The 20,312-nt window shown below is 31.9% G+C and overlaps 1 protein-coding gene across 1 annotated transcript in view; it reads right to left on the bottom strand.

The window, feature by feature from the left end:
- LOC145245981 (dynein axonemal heavy chain 6-like) overlaps positions 1-20,312 on the bottom strand; it is a 632,504-nt gene that overhangs the window by 314,394 nt on the left and 297,798 nt on the right. Inside the window, exons 55-56 of the mRNA XM_080107771.1 lie at positions 16,649-16,758; positions 11,990-12,152 (exon numbers count right to left, since the gene is read on the bottom strand). Coding sequence (XP_079963897.1) covers positions 11,990-12,152; positions 16,649-16,758 — 273 coding nt within the window. The remainder of the gene's footprint in view (positions 1-11,989; positions 12,153-16,648; positions 16,759-20,312) is intronic.

Below are 20,312 nucleotides of genomic sequence, written 5' to 3' on the forward strand. Positions count from 1 at the left end.
GTTTATTTTGCACGTTTATCTGAAATGTAAGAATTTGAAGAAATTCGAATATTGATTTATCCAAAATTAATCGAGCAAATGATTCTTATGTCAAGAAGATGATTACGTGGCACTTCATTTGCTTGATTATCTTAAGATAAATATATTCTGAGAAAAATGTAAGGGAAGTAACTTGGTAAGAAGAAGAACCTTTATCTTGCTTTGTGGATCTGGTGACAACATTTGATAAAGCGCCAAGAGAGCTTCTCTGGTGAGCTTTGTGTATTTAGAATCAAACGAGTGGTTGGTGAAGGCAATATGCAGAAATGCTGAAAATCGTTAGAATTAACAGCTCATTTTGTGTCAGCTTTAATGTTGAAGTAGAAGTATATCAGGGTTCTGTGCTTTTCATTTGTGTCTCTGATACATTGTCCAGCAAGTTCCATATGAGTCGTCCAGAAAAAATGCTGATTTTGTCTGGATAACCTACTTGGAAGAATGCTATAGAAACTAAAGTCTGATAGTGAATATTACCAAGACCAAAGAGATGATCAGTGCTTGTAGTGCTGAAAAGCCCCCAAAAGAAGAACGTTTATCTGTTTTATTTGTGGAAAAAGAGTTGAGTGCAGTTCAATTTCTTGTGGTATCTGTAAGGATAGTGGAACTATTGGTGTTGAGAATTAACTAATTTGTGTGCAAGAAAAGATAATTAGAAGATGTAGAGAAAGTACCTTGTTAGTTTGGTGATCACTGTTGAAGCACAAAGATATGCAGATGCCAGTGGGATTGAAAGAATAAGAAGTGGATAGAGTAAGTTCAGGAAAATTCTGACATTTTTTATCAACAGAGCTTTACTGCTGTTGACCAAGGGAAGAGTCTATAATGCTTATGTACGCAGTGTGATGATGTATGGAAGTGACGGTTGAGGACATGGATAGAAATGATATGAAAATGACATGATGAGTGTGTAATGTAAGTCTTGAAAACAGGCTTAGATCTCATGACCTCAGAGGACGATTAAATCTGGATGCAGAAGAGTAGACTGCAATGACATGATCACGTTGAAAAAATGGATAAGAGTTCTTGGTTATTAAATATATAAAAATTAAGGTATCAGGGTTTATTCACCGGAGAAGGAAGGAAGTGATAGAAATGTATCTAAGGAAAAGAAATGGGTTACTTTGGAAGTCAATCTCTAAAAACCGTCTAATGCATGCTCACATGTAAAACAGATGTTAAACCGATGATGATGATGATGTTGATGACGATGACGATGACGATAATGGTGATTTATGACCCCAAGAATATTGTTTACGGTTCCCATTTAAGGTTACAACTTCTTTGACAAGTGGTTAATAAATAAAATAAATGTAGTCGTGAAAACAATTGGGGAGTAAGTTTCTTATTTTAAAAATTATTTGTATATTTTAATTGTTTACATCGAGAATCTGAACACCAATTCCTCAGAAATATTCATAGCAATTTTGAAAAAAAAACATTTATATTTTTTCTGAATTTGTCTTGCGACATATCTAATGTGTAACATGTTCAACTTGATGCACATCTAGTGTGTAACATGTGTAACATGTTCCAAAATATGCTAAATTCTAATTGTTCACACTTTACATTTCATTTTGTCACATAATAAATGAATCAACCGTAGTCAAGGCAATTTGAAGGATCCTTTTTTATTGGTTACTCCACAAAGAAGTAGAGAAAGGTGCCACTCCTTTTCCTGGATTTCTCTACTTACTCTTGATCCTCATCTTAAAATACTGAGTGCTTAGTAAGGAGACATCAAGTACTATCTTTTAGTTTTAGGTATGACTCAACAAAGGATTAAACCTCGATCTTCCAACCTATTGATTAACACTCTCACCATACTAATACATAATTAAGATTATTATATCGTAAAGTAAAAGAATGACCGAATACGATTTTTCTCTGGAATGAATTTGTGCAATTTTATAATGAAGTGTTTTGAAGCACGTTTTTGTTATAAACCATATGGTAGAATAGTGATCATATTTCAAGTGTTTTTTAGTGTAAGTAGTTTTGCCATTAACTTTCACTTTTAACATTCATTTCAATGAAAAATGTGTGGCTTCGTCTTTCAACGAATCGACCATAAAAGAGAACATAAAAATAATTCTTGAGTTCAACGTTTTCTAAATGTTTTCCGTTCAAAGGAAATGGCAAACTGATGAGAAAAAATTGATAACCGAAAGAATTGCCACAGACAAGCAAGCCTTTCCTGTTATTTCAGAAATAGCCGATCAATAGTCTGTAAATGAACTTGCGGTGTAATTCCAAAGGATAACTCTTTGTTTGTATTCTCTAAAACTCAATTATGAGTCCTAGTACTGAGAAATATGACGAGAAAAAGAGATAGAATTTGGATGCCTGAGGTCACTGCCTGCTATTGTGCAGAACCTTAAAGGTGCTAACTATTAGATTAAAAAGAAAATAATGTCGTTTTTGTCCAGCACAGTTATTTCGTCTAAAACATTCATTGACATTTTTAATCTTTACAATAATTTCCCTCATTTTCTATGATTTCTATCAAATATCTTCTTGGTGCATTCTTCAAAAAAGTTTTTTGATTTTTAAGAGAAAAACAAATTCATGTAATTTGTTAGTTGGTCGACATTTTTATATATTTTATTGTTTAAACAAGGACTGGAAAAGATGGTAGTAGGATGGAGCAATATCAAGTGAATAAGGCAGACGAGGCAAAACTTCCTATTTGAAACTTATGATTTTTTCCTGAGTGACTCTTGCTGTGTGAGATCTCACATTACATTGAATAATGCTGGCCGGTTTTTGGATAGAGCAACGCTTAGATCATCCAGCTGCAAAAAATATTTTACTGCTGTGATTGTTTCGTTAAACTCTAGTAACTCATAATGAATAAGTCCTCTCATGTCCCAACATAAAGAAAGCATAACCTCGTTTGGGTGTTGTCCTTGTATCGTAACAGGTTGTGGATTATAGTTTCCATCTAAACATTGTCTTCTACATTGTTTATTTTTGTATATAACCCATTTTTCATTTCCAGTTACAATTCTTTGCAAAAATGGTTCACGATGATTCCTAGAAAGCAAAATAGTCACTCTTTGATTTTCTTTAGCGTCGGTCAAATACTGGGGAACCCAGTGTTCAAGTTTTGAAATTTTTCCTAACTCGTGAAGGTCATACAATGATTGTAGTATGGCTTATATTAAATTGTTGAGCTAATTCTCTACTGGTTAACTTTGATTTGGCCTCCACAGCGTTTTTAATGGTGTCTTCATCAATTAATTTTGGCCTTATGGAATGCTGCTTATCCAATAGGTTTACATTTCCAGAAGAAAATTTTGTAACCCACCGTTGACATTTTTTGATCATTCAGAAGATTCAACAGACAGTTTCAATATTCCTTGTAGTTTCTGCAGCTAAATTTCTTTTTTTTAATTCATAAAGCATGCAATGTTTTAGATGTACCTCACTAATATCCATTTTTGGACGGCAAAGACAGTTAAACTTAATATTTTCCAACTAATTACTATACTTGAAAGGCAAAGCAAGATATTAAGACACCAATTCATCAAAAAAGTCTAAGACTGTGTACAACTTAGAAAGCTGTAAAGTGATGAAGTAAAATAACGACATTTCTTTCTTTCCAAACTTGATACAGAAATGATGTGTACAAACGTTTTGAGACAAATCAAAGCACTGATTGTAATTTGTCTTTGATGATTGCTGATCTAGAAACATTGAATATTTAATGAGTCTAAGATTTCATTTCACAATGACTAGGAAACCTTACAAGTCATGAGCAATTGGGATATCAACTTAGAAAATAGTGACGCAAACATGATAAAAGTCATGAAATTGGTAGAAATACCTGACCCCAGCTGCAGAGCACACACATTTCAGTCTATGTTAAATGAGATAACCAATAGTGAATGGGCAGTCGGGACACGGTGTTAATAAGTTAGACTTGTACAACAATAAGTTCTAAGTAGTGTTCTTACATCAGGGGGGGGGGGCTCAGATCACTTTTTGTGTTGACAGACTACAAAACCGACTTCACAACCCCGTTGAGGATAATCTCTTCTCCAGCAGCTTCTTTCCAAAGATTGCAAGTTTGTGCGACTCCCTTTGTTTTCTATCTACCTACAGCCTTGGTCTTTTCAAAACTAAATTTAATAAATTTAATAAATGTAATAAATTTAATTGCCTTCTGTCTTGCAGTAATCATATTTCGTTCTTATTAGTTCCTATCATAACTTTTTTTAGCCATTGTTTCTAATCCCTTCATAGAATTGTTCATAAATCAAATTGACAATGAATTCACTTTTTAAAATAACAATTAATAATTTTATTAAACTTTTAATCTCAATTTATAATCTTATTAACATTTTATCGTTAATTAGTTATCTTATTAACTTTTAAAACCAACAAGTGATAATCGTATTAACCTTTTAACACAACAAGTGATAATCTTATAAACTTTTGAATCTGACAAGTGATATTATTAAATTTTATACCTGACAAGTAATAACCGTATAACCTTTTACCCCGAAAAGTGATAATCTTATTAATCTTCTAATCCGGAAAATAATAATTTTATTAACCTTTTAACCCGACAAGTGGTAGTTTTATTAGCCATTTAACCTGACAAGTAATAATCTTTAAAAATTTTAACCAGACAAGTTATAATATTATAAACCTTTTAACATCACATGTAATAATCTTATTAACTTCTTAACCCAACAAGTAATCATCTTATTAACAGTTTAATTCGATAATCGATAATGTTATAAACCTTTTAACTCGCTAAGTTAAATTCTTATTAACCTTTTACCCTAACAAGTAATAAAATTATAAACTTTTTAACCTGACAAGTAATAATCTTATAAACTTTTTAAACCGATAAGTAATAATATTATTAACCTTTTAACTCAAAAAGTGATAATATCATTAAATTTTGAAACCCAACAAATGATAATATAATTAACGTTTTAACCCAAGAAGTTATATTATTATTAGCTATTTACTATGACAAGTAATAAATTCACGTTTTAACCTGACAAGTCTAGCAGTTCTGTGGTAGAAACAATTGGAGTAGAAGGCTTTCTTACACCTAGGGATCTCTACTGTGTAGGGCTGGGATTTAACTGCTTGTCGGGTTTGATGGGGGTATTTACGTCGAGGGAATACCAGTGTTTGTAGTTCGTTAGAGCGTTCACCATTAAAATATTTGTGGAACTGACAGAGGGATGCAACATTTCATCGATGGGACAGAGGCTGAATCTTAGATAACAGTTCAGGATCCATCAGGTTGGCGATTCTCTTTTGAACCATATCCAGGAGCGAGAGACTAGTAGCAAATGCAAAATGCACCAGCCCAAATATGACAACAATATTCCATACATGGGCGAATGGTGACCTTATAGAGGTACAGGATACTTTCAAACGTAAGTAGTTTTCTAGTATGGTAGACAGAGCCCACCTTCTTCTCAGCAGCCTTAGCAATGCTCTCAATGTATCTGTTCCAACTCATGTTCCCTGTGAACGTTAGGCCGAGGAGTTTAAAAGATGTATTTTCAGGTAATGTGTTTTTGGCCATTGCTATTGGTGGTAGAGAAGGTTTCTTGTAATTATTGAAGGAAACAAGCTTAGTCTTGGCAGCATTGAATGTGACCATCCATTTATGTCCCTATTCCACTACAGATTGGAGGTCATCCTTTAGTGTTTCTGCCATTTCCTTAGATATGTGTTCATTTGTTTTTTGCCTGTTATAGAGCGTGGTGTCGAAAGCAAGTATACCCATCTCAGAGACACTTTTATCAGGGAGGTCATTTATGAATATTAAAAATAATAAAGGCCCAAAGATAGATCCTTGAAGTACTCCCGTCGAGGACAACCTGTATTCTTTTCTTACTTAAGAAGGATTTAATTATGTCATGTATTTTTCCAGCGATACCATATGATTTGATTTTCCTGAGAAAACCATCATGCCATACCCTGTCAAAAGCTTTAGATACATCTAGGGCTACCACTTTACCCTCCCCTGCTTTGTACAGTGAATAGTATATACGTTCAGAGATTACAGTTAGGATATCTGATGTGGAACGGGCTTGCCTAAATCCATATTGTTGGTTGATCAGAAGTTTAGCAGCTGTAAGGTGATGGACTAGAGCTTGATTAATTATGGTCTCAAATATTTTGGCAATAAGCGAGAGAAGGCTAATGGAGCGATAATTTAATTGGTCAGTCCTTTCGCCAGAATTTTTGAAAACTAGTACAACAGAAGCAGTTTTCCAGCAGTCAAGAAAGCAAGATTCATTGAGACATTTGTTGTAAAGTTTGGAGAGAACTGGAGCAACCACAGCATTTTTTTAATAGTTCAGCCGGAATGAGATCGAATGCACATGCTTTCGAGATGTCTAGGTTTTTTATGATATCCTGCGCCTGAGAAGGGGTGACTTTTAGATCATCTAGTGTGGCGTCTGTCCGCAGAGGAAACTCAGGGAGGGAGTGGTTTGCTGAGTCCAATGTGGAGTTTAAGGCAAACCGACTGGCAAGCATGTTAGCCTTCTCGGTTGCCATAAAAACAACCTCATGATTGTTTGATAGTGGGGGAATCATAGATTGTCCATCATTTACTACACTGTTGTAGATTTGTGACGTGATTTGCCCCTCATTGGGAATAGATCCCGGGAAACGGAAGATATCCCAAAGACTTAAAGTAAGGGATATAGATATATATTTTATTTCATTGTCAAAATATATATATTTGCTTTATTGTTTGAAAATCAGAGATACATTTTGTTATTCAAAATTGACGAGAGGAAATGTTAGAACAATAACGCTGGCATTGTCTGGCCTGACGAACTCAGTACCAGGGGTTCTGACTGACAGCCGATGACCCCTGAGGTCATGGGAATGGATATCATATTTTTGTCCCAACTGCAGAGCTGGCTGGTGTGGCTGAATTGCACACCCGCAAAAGTTGGGTTTTTCTGCAAATGCGTGGTGTAATTTGATTGGCTTAGGAATTTTCCATCCCGAACACGCACACCAATATATAATTTTAGTGTCATGCGAAATTAGTCAGTTTCCAGCCAGAGAGTGTGCACGAAACTCGAAGTAACAATACTGCTCCTTGAAGACGTGACCGCCACACACCTCCTCCAATCCATCTGAGGCTATCTCCAAAGAGAAGAGAGATTTGAGACTTATAAAAACTTACTAAGAACTGAACCATATTTTTGTAAAAAAAATCATATTTGTAAAAAAAATTATATTTGTAAAAATATCTGTAATATATTTTGTGAAAGTAGAATAGAATTCAAGCGTCTGTTGTCCTTCTTTCCTGCATGAGTTTTGTTATTCGTTTTCAGCATACCAGATTCAATATGACGGCCTCTAGAAGTACCAGATGACACGAGCCAAGTTTTCGAAGATCAGGGGTCCTTAAATAACTTCATAAGAGAGTGTGTTACAGATTTTCCAAAAATCATAGGATCCTAATTTTTGTGCTTCAATGCGTTTACTGGTGGTTTTAGTATATTCTCTCTTAGCTGTCGCTATTTCTCGCTTACAATTACTTCTAGCTTTTATAAACTTCTCTATGTTTGAACTGGACTTATGTCGGTTAAATCTGTGGTATGCATGCTGCCTTTGAACAATGACAGCTGCGCAAGTAGAAGTAAACCATTGAGGAGAGTCGGGCTTGCTATAGAATTTCTGCATGGGAACACGTGCTTCAATTGCAGTTTTGAACCATTCACTGGTCTCATTTGCTCACCGTTCAGCAGGAAGAGAAAAGGGGGCATCTCTGATGGTTTCCCAGTCAGGCTCTTAAGTTTTGGGTCGACAAATTAGGGCGATTTCTACCATTATCACAGCATGATCAGCGTTACCACGTGGGCTGTGGACATTGGTTATACAATCATTGGGAACTGTGGTCAGTAGTAGATCTAGAAGTGAGGTATATTGATCTTGCTGGTCTGTCGGAAGTGTAACCGTCTGTGATAGGGAATGAGATATAGAGAAGCTATGTGTTGTGGTACCAGCTGTGTCTGTGTAAGTAGAGAATCCAAGCCAGTTACTCTGGTGGACATTGAAGTCACCAAATACATGTACTTCAGCGCTAGTATCGAGGCAGAGTGATATCAGAGACTTTGTTTATTATTGTACAGTACTGGGTTGAGGGAGAGCAGTAGAGAAAGTGTAAGTAGCTAATGTTATGTTGCATGTTTGTCTGAAGCACATAAAGGCCTGGTCGTCTGATTCTAGTTTTGTTTCTCTAGTCAAGGGGAGGGTGTTTCGAATATAGACTCCAAGTTCATGCATATGTCTGTCTGAGTCCTTACGGAAGAGTGGGAGATAACCAGGCATGTTAAAGTGGTTAGAGGGAATGGAGGAGTGTAGGTTAGTTTAATTTGGTGCTAAGATATCCGGGGTGTTTACTAGAAATGATTCAACATCATCTAAATTAGTTCCAAGCCTTCGGATATTTGTAAATGCAAGCATCAAGGGAGGAGGCAAGTTTGTATTGTTTGAATTATGCATGATTTATGCCTTTAAGAAGATATATTTCTTTTTCTTATCACCCATAATTTAAATGAAAAAATTATCTTGGTTCATTAAGGCCACCAATAAACTTTTGTTTAGTTTGACATTTCTTAAGAATTTTCTTGTTCAAATATCAACTAATTCAAAATCAATCCATACCAGTTCAGCCACTAAGACGAATGAAATCCAAGATGGTGACTCTGACACATAAAACCAGTAAAGACAATTATAAGAAAAGAGATATCCGACGAAATGCTTCTTGATATAGTCACACAAGAAAAAAGTCCTAATTTAGATTAGAAAAACATCACAATTAATTTACAGCAGTCGATAATAAAGTCACATAAAAATTTTCAATTTTGATTAGAAAAATCAGTCATTACATACAAGTGTTGAAGAAGAAATCACACAAAAGTCACAAATTTGTAATGAAAGAAAGTGAAGTAATCAAAAGTATATTCACGTCCAATTTATCTAAGAACAATAAACAACTCAAGTAATAAAGCAGTTTATATTGATCACAGTAAGATGAGCTAGCAAACATATTTAAGTCAATTAGGATCAGTGTTAAGGTTATTTTATACGTAATAATGACATTTTAAATTTGTTTATATTGAAGAAAGATGCAGATAATCATTACAGATCGTGTAGGACATTAAGTAACAATTTTTTCATGCTATCAATTATTCTGTTCGGAATAAGTATTTTCTGAAAGAAACTTTTAAAAAAATAGATATTTTTAAAATTGAATCGGAATCAGATGTTTTGAGACTGATTAATATCGATAGCATTAATATCGATAGCATTAATATTGATAGCATTAATATCGATAGCATTAATATCGATAGCATTAATATTGATAGCATTAATATCGATAACATGTTGACTAAATGCAGGATGACAAAGGAAGGTGTCTCTAAAGGTCTCCTTATATTATTATATTCCAACAAATTTTCATTCTTTCTAAAATCAATATAATATTAAATTAAAGGTTTAAAAAATTTTGACCGTCTTCTGGAGGTTGAAGGTCAGATTTTTACCACAGGCGATAATAACTAAGAATAATACTTCTACTCAGACATGGTTGATAGAACAAGATTAATCTACCTCCATGGATTTAATAAATGATTGAGTTCAACATAAAGATTCCCAAGTTTGAAAGATGAACCTGAAGGTCAGAGATTATATTAGCCGAAATATTGTGCAAATAACAACTAAGATGAAAATCGTAATCCAAACTATACAAACGATTTTAACATGAACTTCATTTCATTGAAGTGAAATAATCGAAGTCCATTTCTTTGCTTAAGAGTTGTTTCTGAATTGTCGTTTGAAGAATGAAGCTCCAGGGACCACTATCTGAATATTACATGTCCAGCTTCAGCAAAATGATTTAATTTGAGATCTTTCTTTCAAATGTTTAAACTAATCAATGAAATATCTAGTTGGTCCCCCGACAAAAGGAGAGTGCCTATAAATTCACCCTTGTCCGTTCATCCGTCTGCACTTTTCTCAATAACTACGCCTTGGAATTTCTGGAAATTTTGCACAAATATTAAACACTCACGATATGAGTAAAAAAAGTCCAGTTGCCCCCCTAGGAGTGCCTTTCAGGTTAAAATGGCTAAAACTGACACTTTTGTGCTTATTAAAAAAATTAATGCCTTGGATTTTTATAAAACTTTCTAAAAAGTTGTGACTAACTGATTTCTATATAATTTTGTTTGTCTATACTTAATGATAACTCTTGGGTTTGCCCCAGGAACTCCTTTAGGGCTAATAAAAACACTCCAGTTTTGGGACTATTTTACCATATTTGTCCAAAATTTTCTGGGTATGTCTATTTAGCAGTTTTGCATGGTGCTGAACTCAAATTTAAATATGTTAAGGCCTTGGGGACTTTTGGGACTAAATGGGGGCGCGGAGTAAATGATGGAATGGCTATTTCTTTTTAGGCACGGTGCAGAACTCAAATTTACATATGATAAGGCTTAAAACTGCACCATTTGTTCATTTTCACTAGGATTTGACATCCCCTAGGGACTTTTGGGGCTAAATGGGGGTGGGGGAATGCTGAACTTAGTCATTTGTTTATGCCTCGTTCACTGTGCACTCAGGGTGCACCATGCATGCTTCACTTGTTTTCATATAAGGTTCTAGCTGACCCTCACATGATCCATAGTATAATCAGACTGTATAACCATGTTTCCATGTTTCACACCACACAAAAACATGCAACAACATTATCTGAGGTCATAATTAATAGCTTGCATTGAAACATCTGTATTGTATTGGGCTCGTCTTGTTTAAAGAGAAAATGCATACTTTCTGAAAGGATGCCTGATAAAGAGTTTATAGTATGCAATAAACCCTAACCCTATTCCACTCTCTCTCTCTCTCTCTCTCTCTCTCTCTCTCTCTCTCGATAAGATTGTGACGGTTATGCTAACAAGTCAACAGTTGTTTGCATCAAGTTTCAAAGTGCTTGACCTAACGTTCACAGGAAACATGAGTTGAAACAATTATATTGAAAACATTGCCAGGGCCGCTGTGAAAAAGGTAGGCTCTCTCTACTGTGCTAGAAAACTACTGACACCTGAAAGTATCCTGTACCTCTATAAGGCCACCATTCGCCCATGTATGGAGTATTGTTGTCACATTTGGGCTGGTGCATCTGCTGCTAGTCTCTCGCTCCTAGACAAGGTTTAAAAGAGAGTTGTCAATCTGATAGGCCCTGAACTGGCATCTAAGCTTCAGCCTCCGTCCCATCAACGAAACGTTGCATCCCTCTGTCTGTTCTACAAGTACTTTAACGATGAATGCTCTGACGAACTGCAGACACTTGTGCCCCCACGACGTAGACACCCTCGACAAACCCGACAGGCAGCTAAATCCCACCACCACACAGTAGAGATCCCTAGATGTAAAAGATCTTTTTACTCTAGTAGTTTCTTCCCCAGAACCACTAGACTCTGGAATTCCATTCCAGGTCCCTGCTTCCCTAACTGTACTGACATGCAGAAGTTCAAGTGTAACGTGAACCGACATCTTGCTGCCCAAACCCCAACATAGTGCTCCAGCAGTTGCTGCCCCTTATAGTAGCCCCCTACACCTGAGTGGCAATGTGCCTTGTTCGGGGTGAAAATGTAATAAAAAAAAGTCACTTGCAACCAGTCCATAAAATGATTTAAAAAGGGCAGAAAACTTGCAATCTACCACAGTTGAAGAAAAACTTAAAAGCTAGGTGTGCAAAAGAGTTGTACTTATGAACATTACATAATGAAGCAAGTGTTGTATAAACTCCAATTTCTCCTAACTTGATATTATCTTAATCCAGTGTCTATGAGGAATCCAAGAAAAGCAAAAGACCTGGAGTTATTTAGGAGTTTTCGTATTGGATAACAACAATATAGGGAATTACAATTGATCATCACTGACTTACCTTGGACACTTTCTCGACGTGTTCTGGCTGGAATTTAGGATTATCAATATATTTTTTTAATCTTTTCAGGATTGCATCAGAAATATAATCTTTGTCATAATCCACCATCCGTTTCAAAAATCCAGGCTCTCCCAACATGGCTTTGGCTGTTGACCAATCAGTTCTAAGCAAGAAAATCAAAACAATTACTCAATAATTTTCAAACGACATTTCATTTATTCTATTTCAAATATCATGTTAACAACTCAACATTGTGAAATTATGATTTGCTTTGTTCATTCCCAATAGATTTGTGACAAACGGTGACTAGCAATATTAGTTTTATTTAAAATACATGGAGGTGTGTAGTGAGGAGTAAAGGTTACACCTGAGAAATTTGGATAATCTGGGCTGAGTTGGATTGGTCACGTGACGTGATAGAGATTAAAGATATTACTGAGGTGGAAAATCAATAGGTGTATGAAATTGAGCAAACAAATATGTAGACTTTAAATACGTCTATCTTATATTTAAATTAGGTAATGTATCCACCATGTTAGTTAAGTTATAATAAAATATATTTTTGAATACAAATTTTTGTTATGAAATTGCTTGCTTACAACTGAAGTTGGACACAGCACAACGAATACGACAATTCATACATTAAGGTAGCATTTTTTTTAGATCAAGGCAGAAATCGCTGGTCAATTACCCAAATTATGTCAACAGCCAACGTTCTGCAGATCTTCTTGACATGGATGGACATAAAACGAGTGACGAGTGATAAAGCAACTATTGAGCATCAAATCACAGTTGAATATTAAAAGTTCGTCCGTGTATTTGGTGACTCAAATTAGCAGGAGGGATGTTAGCAAATAAAAGGGAAATAAAGGGCAGACAGGAGTCAGATAGCTGGCCTGGGGGGGGTGAATATTTCCTAACTCGAGAAAATAGTGTCACACAAGATAGGATAGACGCAAAGAGCAAGAACTCGAGTTGGAAGCTTGACACAATTAGACTTAATAAGAAATCACTTAAAAACTGAATATAAACAAAGTAAGCGGACAGATCCAAAAATATGCAGTTCTGATATTTCTTCTCCTCACCCCTAACAAAGAAAGAGGCAACATCCACGGCCTAATAAAATGGTCCTTCTGGGTTAGGGTTAATTCATTACAGATCCAACAGTACAAAACCTTCATTGCCATTCCATTTCCATGTGTTTCATATATTTCTACGTGGGTTTTGCAACTACATGAATCAGTGTGGGGTGTGAGGGGTTTCCTATTTGACCTTGAACTCAATATCATTTGGAACATTAAATATTGATACAATAAAACTGAAAATTGATATCACCCTTAAAAATATAAATAACACACTCAGTTAATTGGTGATAGTTATAGAATTCGAGTGTATCTGTTTTCCAAGTTAAATCGAGGAAGGAAATCAGAGTCGTAGCCATAATGGAGGAACTGACTCCTACCATTCATAAACATCAAAAGAACATGACAGCAAATAAAATCCAACTTTACACTAGTGGAAAAAAGGGAAAACTTATACAGTGATTTACCACCCGAATACCCTAACGACTATTGCTTGCAGATGTTCACGATGGTTTTCGATTTATTATGTGCCAAGGGAAAATTATTCTTATTATTGTGTCAGAAAGTACATAATCCTAAGTTTCTTTAATTGCTAAGCAAATCACCATTTTTGATGGGTGCCAATGTTATGGAGCAGCTGTTATAGGTGTCACTGCCAAGATAATCGGTATGCATTAGAATAAATTGGAGGAAGTTATAAATAGACAAGGATGAAGATGACACTGATATTGATTACATACAGAGGTGATGTTTTATCTACTCCTTAAGCTGCTGACTGAGTTAAAGCTCGAATGGTTTCAGCAGCACTCTTGAATCCTCCATAATTTTAGTTTTTGTCACCTTAATTAAAATGTAGTTGCAAAAAATAATACAGATTCATTTTTAACAATAAAATGTAGTTGAAAAAAATACAGATTCATTTTTAACAATAAAATGTAGTTGAAAAAAATACAGATTCATTTTTAACAATAAAATGTAGTTGCAAAAAATACAGATTCATTTTTAACAATAAAATGTAGTTGCAAAAAATACAGATTCATTTTTAACAATAAAATGTAGTTGAAAAAAATACAGATTCATTTTTAACAATAAAATGTAGTTGCAAAAAATACAGATTCATTTTTAACAATAAAATGTAGTTGAAAAAAATACAGATTCCTTTTTAACAATAAAATGTAGTTGCAAAAAAAAATACAGATTCATTTTTAACAGCAAATCAAAAAGAAAGTATTTGATTGATTTGACCTAAACTTTACTTATAAAATAGATTTTTGGATGCTGAAAATTGCCTAAAAAATTGATAATCCTCTGATTATTGGCAAGCGCTGAGTTAGACACAAGGTTGTTTTTTTATTGTGGAAAAAATTCATCTCCCAAGAAAGGGGCACTCCGAAATGGGGTAAAAATTTAAATTACCTCCGTCTAGAAGGATTTCTCCTTCTCTGACTAATCACAGAGAAGATTAAGTAAAGTATTAGAACAGATGCTACACTTTACTTCTAGCCAAAACGCCAAGGATAAAGTGTACTTTTGTATTGCTTAACCAATATCATAGATTGGAGGGAGGAGACATGAATCCATAACATCGGCAATAATCACATTTGTTATTAACTGCTTTTCAACATTTTCAATATTTTGTTGTTATTTGCATTATTTACCGGTTTTGAACTGGTGTCCTCATCTTGGTGGTGTTTATTTGATTATGTTTCAACCTTCGTACTCTCTGGCCTTCTTAAGGAGACTTTTATTTTAGCAACCTTCTGTGAATTTCAACCTGAGTCATTTATTTAATCAATTGGGGTAGACTGCTGATCTCAATTTGTAAAATGTTATTAATGGGGTCCATTTACTAATAGCTATTATTTATTGATTAAATATTAGAAAACGTTTCGTACAAGAAGTAAGAGGGCGAATGTTTTAAATTAGATAACAAACCGGTAAATAAGTAAGCAATTAAGTGACTTTCCCTTTCTTTCTCCATCTTCATCCTTTTAATTTTTTGGTTACAAGAAAGCATCTGGCTGAATAAATATTTTATTCTTCTAAAAACATATTGTTTGAATTAATTCAGCAATTATATTAAGAAAGAATGTAGATGACTTTTGGTGGCAGTCAGCGAAATGCACCTCAGTCTTTGGAGGAAGATGACGACATTGAGATGTTGGACACTGGAGATCTGTAATGAAGGTATGACCAATTAAAAATACTAATAAAAATACTAATAACTTTAAAGAACTAAATGGCTACCGACATTCAGCTTCGTGGCACCCAATATCTATGTAACAGTTGTGTGTTCGATGATTGTTCATATCAAATATTTTTTTAAGTTTTGTATTGAACTCACAACATCTATCTAGAATTCACTCTAGAATATTTATCAAACAACGTCTTTTTTCCCACTAGCATACGTGTTCATAGTAGTCTCAGTAGATGCACCACTGTTCACAAACGTGACAGATATGAGTTGCATTTTCTACACATATCTGCACACTCTCCTTCTTTCCAGTGCAAGCAAACAAGTATTCAACAGAGTCCTTAAAACTCTTTCAACATATCTGACATTGGGTTACACCATTATAGTTTTGATCTGTCACCCAATGTGCAGAGTTCTGATGATGTCATAGTAATACCCGGTGCAAATTCCATTAAAGTTCAAATAGTACTGAAACATATGAGAAAGAGAGATAGTTGGAGTATGATTCGATACCTAAGACCATCATCTTGTCAGCTTCTCCTTCTGTTCGTTACTGGCGAGAAATGACATGTGTGTGCTTTATCTGCGATGAAAAGAAGATAGTGACTATTCCAAACAAGCGGTTTTTAGGCAAAGTTTCTTTTGTTGCCCAATCAATAAGATAAACAAACATCAGAGACAACGAAATGAGCCACGTCCAGTTACACAAATGATTCGTTTTGTTGACCAATCGATGACATTTTGGGCTCAATATAAAGTAAACTGTACCAATTAGTTTCTTTAGCGCCTAGCATACTGCATAGTTTAGTCAGATTCTATTGTTATTGTTAGAACCGAATCAGAATTAAAAAATAATGTTCATTGAAGACTTGTTGCCGTTTGTGTGTTTGTCAACGTTTAGATCAGTTAAATGCAGCTTCTTTAGATCCCATTCTTTGTTCGGTGGAAGTGAAAGTACAAGCAATCCCCCTGATCCAGTTTTATCAACATTTATATGACCAATAAAGCTGATTTTATTTCCTTTCTATTTATGTTGGCAAATATACTTCGAGTGTTAGTCTCACTGAATGAATATCAGCATAATTATATCCATCTCACAATCAATTGAATCAAGTATTACATCCTAAGATGATGACTTTGTGTCAACCTAAGCTTGCTCAACTTATTCTTCAGAAGTTTTCATTTGAGAGTTGTTATTTTAGCGAAAGCTGAAAGATAATTGCAGGTTTACATTTTCCTAACATAACTGACAACAATACATCCACAGAGGTTTCAATTCCATAGTCTGCCAACTGTATCCAATAAACTAATCATGTATATACTCTTTGATTAAGAATTGTAAACTCAAAGAAGGTTAGAGAACGAATCATCCAAAGTACTTACCTCTGATTCATAAGAATACAAACTGCTTCCAAAACAGTTTGTACCAATTCTGGCGGATTTGTGAAGACACGGATTTCGGATATATCTTGTTTGTCTAGGGCATCCAAAGCCTAAAGAATACATAAAAATACAAAAGTTTTAAAGATCGAATTTGCATATGTTTGATTTCACATATATTGTTATCTATTTCACATATATTGTTATCTATTTCACATATATTGTTATCTATTTCACATATATTGTAATTTATTTAACATATATTGTTATCTATTTCGCATATATTGTTATCTATTTCACATATATTGTAATTTATTTCACATATATTGTTATCTATTTCGCATATATTGTTATTTATTTCACATATATTGTAATTTATTTAACATATATTGTTATCTATTTCGCATATATTGTTATCTATTTCACATATATTGTAATTTATTTCACATATATTGTTATCTATTTCGCATATATTGTTATTTATTTCACATATATTGTAATTTATTTAACATATATTGTTATCTATTTCGCATATATTGTTATCTATTTCACATATATTGTAATTTATTTCACATATATTGTTATCTATTTCGCATATATTGTTATTTATTTCACATATATTGTAATTTATTTAACATATATTGTTATCTATTTCGCATATATTGTTATTTATTTCACATATATTGTAATTTATTTAACATATATTGTTATCTATTTCACATATATTGTTATCTATTTCACATATATTGTAATTTATTTAACATATATTGTTATCTATTTCGCATATATTGTTATCTATTTCACATATATTATAATTTATTTCACATATATTGTTATCTATTTCGCATATATTGTTATTTATTTCACATATATTGTAATTTATTTAACATATATTGTTATCTATTTCGCATATATTGTTATCTATTTCACATATATTGTAATTTATTTCACATATATTGTTATCTATTTCGCATATATTGTTATTTATTTCACATATATTGTAATTTATTTAACATATATTGTTATCTATTTCGCATATATTGTTATCTATTTCACATATATTGTAATTTATTTCACATATATTGTTATCTATTTCGCATATATTGTTATTAATTTCACATATATTGTAATTTATTTAACATATATTGTTATCTATTTCGCATATATTGTTATCTATTTCACATATATTGTTATTTATTTCACATATATTGTTATCTATTTCGCATATATTGTTATCTATTTCACATATATTGTTATTTATTTCACATATATTGTTATCTATTTCGCATATATTGTTATCTATTTAACATATATTGTTATTTATTTCACATATATTGTTATCTATTTCGCATATATTGTTATCTATTTAACATATATTGTTATTTATTTCACATATATTGTAATTTATTTCACATATATTGTAATTTATTTCGCATATATTGTAATTAATTTCACATATATTGTAATTTATTTCACATATATTGTAATTTATTTCACATATATTGTAATTTATTTAACATATATTGTTATCTATTTCGCATATATTGTTATCTATTTCACATATATTGTAATTTATTTCACATATATTGTAATTTATTTCAAATATATTGTAATTTATTTCACATATATTGTAATTTATTTAACATATATTGTTATCTATTTCGCATATATTGTTATCTATTTCACATATATTGTTATTTATTTCACATATATTGTTATCTATTTCGCATATATTGTTATCTATTTCACATATATTGTTATTTATTTCACATATATTGTTATCTATTTCGCATATATTGGTATTTATTTAACATATATTGTAATCTATTTCGCATATATTGTTATCTATTTAACATATATTGTAATCTATTTCACATATATTGTTATCTATTTCACATATATTGTTATTTATTTCACATATATTGTTATCTATTTCGCATATATTGTAATTTATTTAACATATATTGTTATTTATTTCACATATATTGTTATCTATTTCACATATATTGTTATTTATTTCACATATATTGTTATCTATTTCGAATGTATTGTAATTTATTTAACATATATTGTTATCTATTTCGCATATATTGTTATCTATTTCACATATATTGTTATCTATTTCACATATATTGTTATCTATTTCACATATATTGCTATCTATTTCACATATATTGTTATCTATTTCGCATATATTGTAATTTATTTAACATATATTGTAATCTATTTCGCATATATTGTTATCTATTTCACATATATTGTTATCTATTTCACATATATTGTTATCTATTTCACATATATTGTTATCTATTTCACATATATTGTTATCTATTTCATATATATTGTTATCTATTTCACATATATTGTTATCTATTTCACATATATTGTTATCTATTTCACATATATTGTAATTTATTTAACATATATTGTAATCTATTTCGCATATATTGTTATCTATTTCACATATATTGTTATCTATTTCACATATATTGTTATCTATTTCATATATATTGTTATCTATTTCACATATATTGTTATCTATTTCACATATATTGTTATCTATTTCACATATATTGTTATCTATTTCACATATATTGTTATCTATTTCACATATATTGTAATTTATTTAACATATATTGTTATCTATTTCATATATAATGTTATCTATTTCACATATATTGTTATCTATTTCACATATATTGTTATCTATTTCACATATATTGTTATCTATTTCGCATATATTGTAATTTATTTAACATATATTGTTATCTATTTCGCATATATTGTTATCTATTTCACATATATTGTTATCTATTTCACATATATTGCTATCTATTTCACATATATTGTTTTCTATTTCACATATATTGGTATCTATTTCACATATATTGTTATCTATTTCGCATATATTGTTATCAATTTCACATATATTGTTATCTATTTCACATATATTGTTATCTATTTCACATATATTGTTATCTATTTCACATATATTGTTATCTATTTCGCATATATTGTTATCTATTTCGCATATATTGTTATCTTTTTCACATATATTGTTATCTATTTCACATATATTGTTATCTATTTCATATATATTGATATCTATTTCAAATATATTGTTATCTATTTCACATATATTGATATCTATTTAACATATATTGTTGTCTCTTTCACATATATTGTTATCTATTTCACATATATATTTATCTATTTCACATATATTGTTATCTATTTCACATATATTGTTATCTATTTCGCATATACTGTTATCTATTTCACATATATTGTTATCTATTTCACATAAATTGTTATCTATTTCACATATATTGTTATTTATTTCAGATACATTGTTATCTATTTCGCATATATTGTAATTTATTTAACATATATTGTTATCTATTTCACATATATTGTTATCTATTTCACATATATTGATATCTATTTCGCTGATATTCTTATCTATTTCACATATATTGTTATCTATTTCGCATATATTGTTATCTATTTCACATATATTGTTATCTATTTCACATATATTGTTATCTATTTCGCATATATTGATATCTATTTCGCTGATATTGTTATCTATTTCACATATATTGTTATCTATTTCGCATATATTGTTATCTATTTCACATATATTGTTATCTATTTCACATATATT

The sequence above is a fragment of the Euprymna scolopes genome, chromosome 23 (genome assembly GCF_053919585.1).
Source record: "Euprymna scolopes isolate OS-2025 chromosome 23, ASM5391958v1, whole genome shotgun sequence".
NCBI lineage: Eukaryota > Metazoa > Mollusca > Cephalopoda > Sepiida > Sepiolidae > Euprymna > Euprymna scolopes.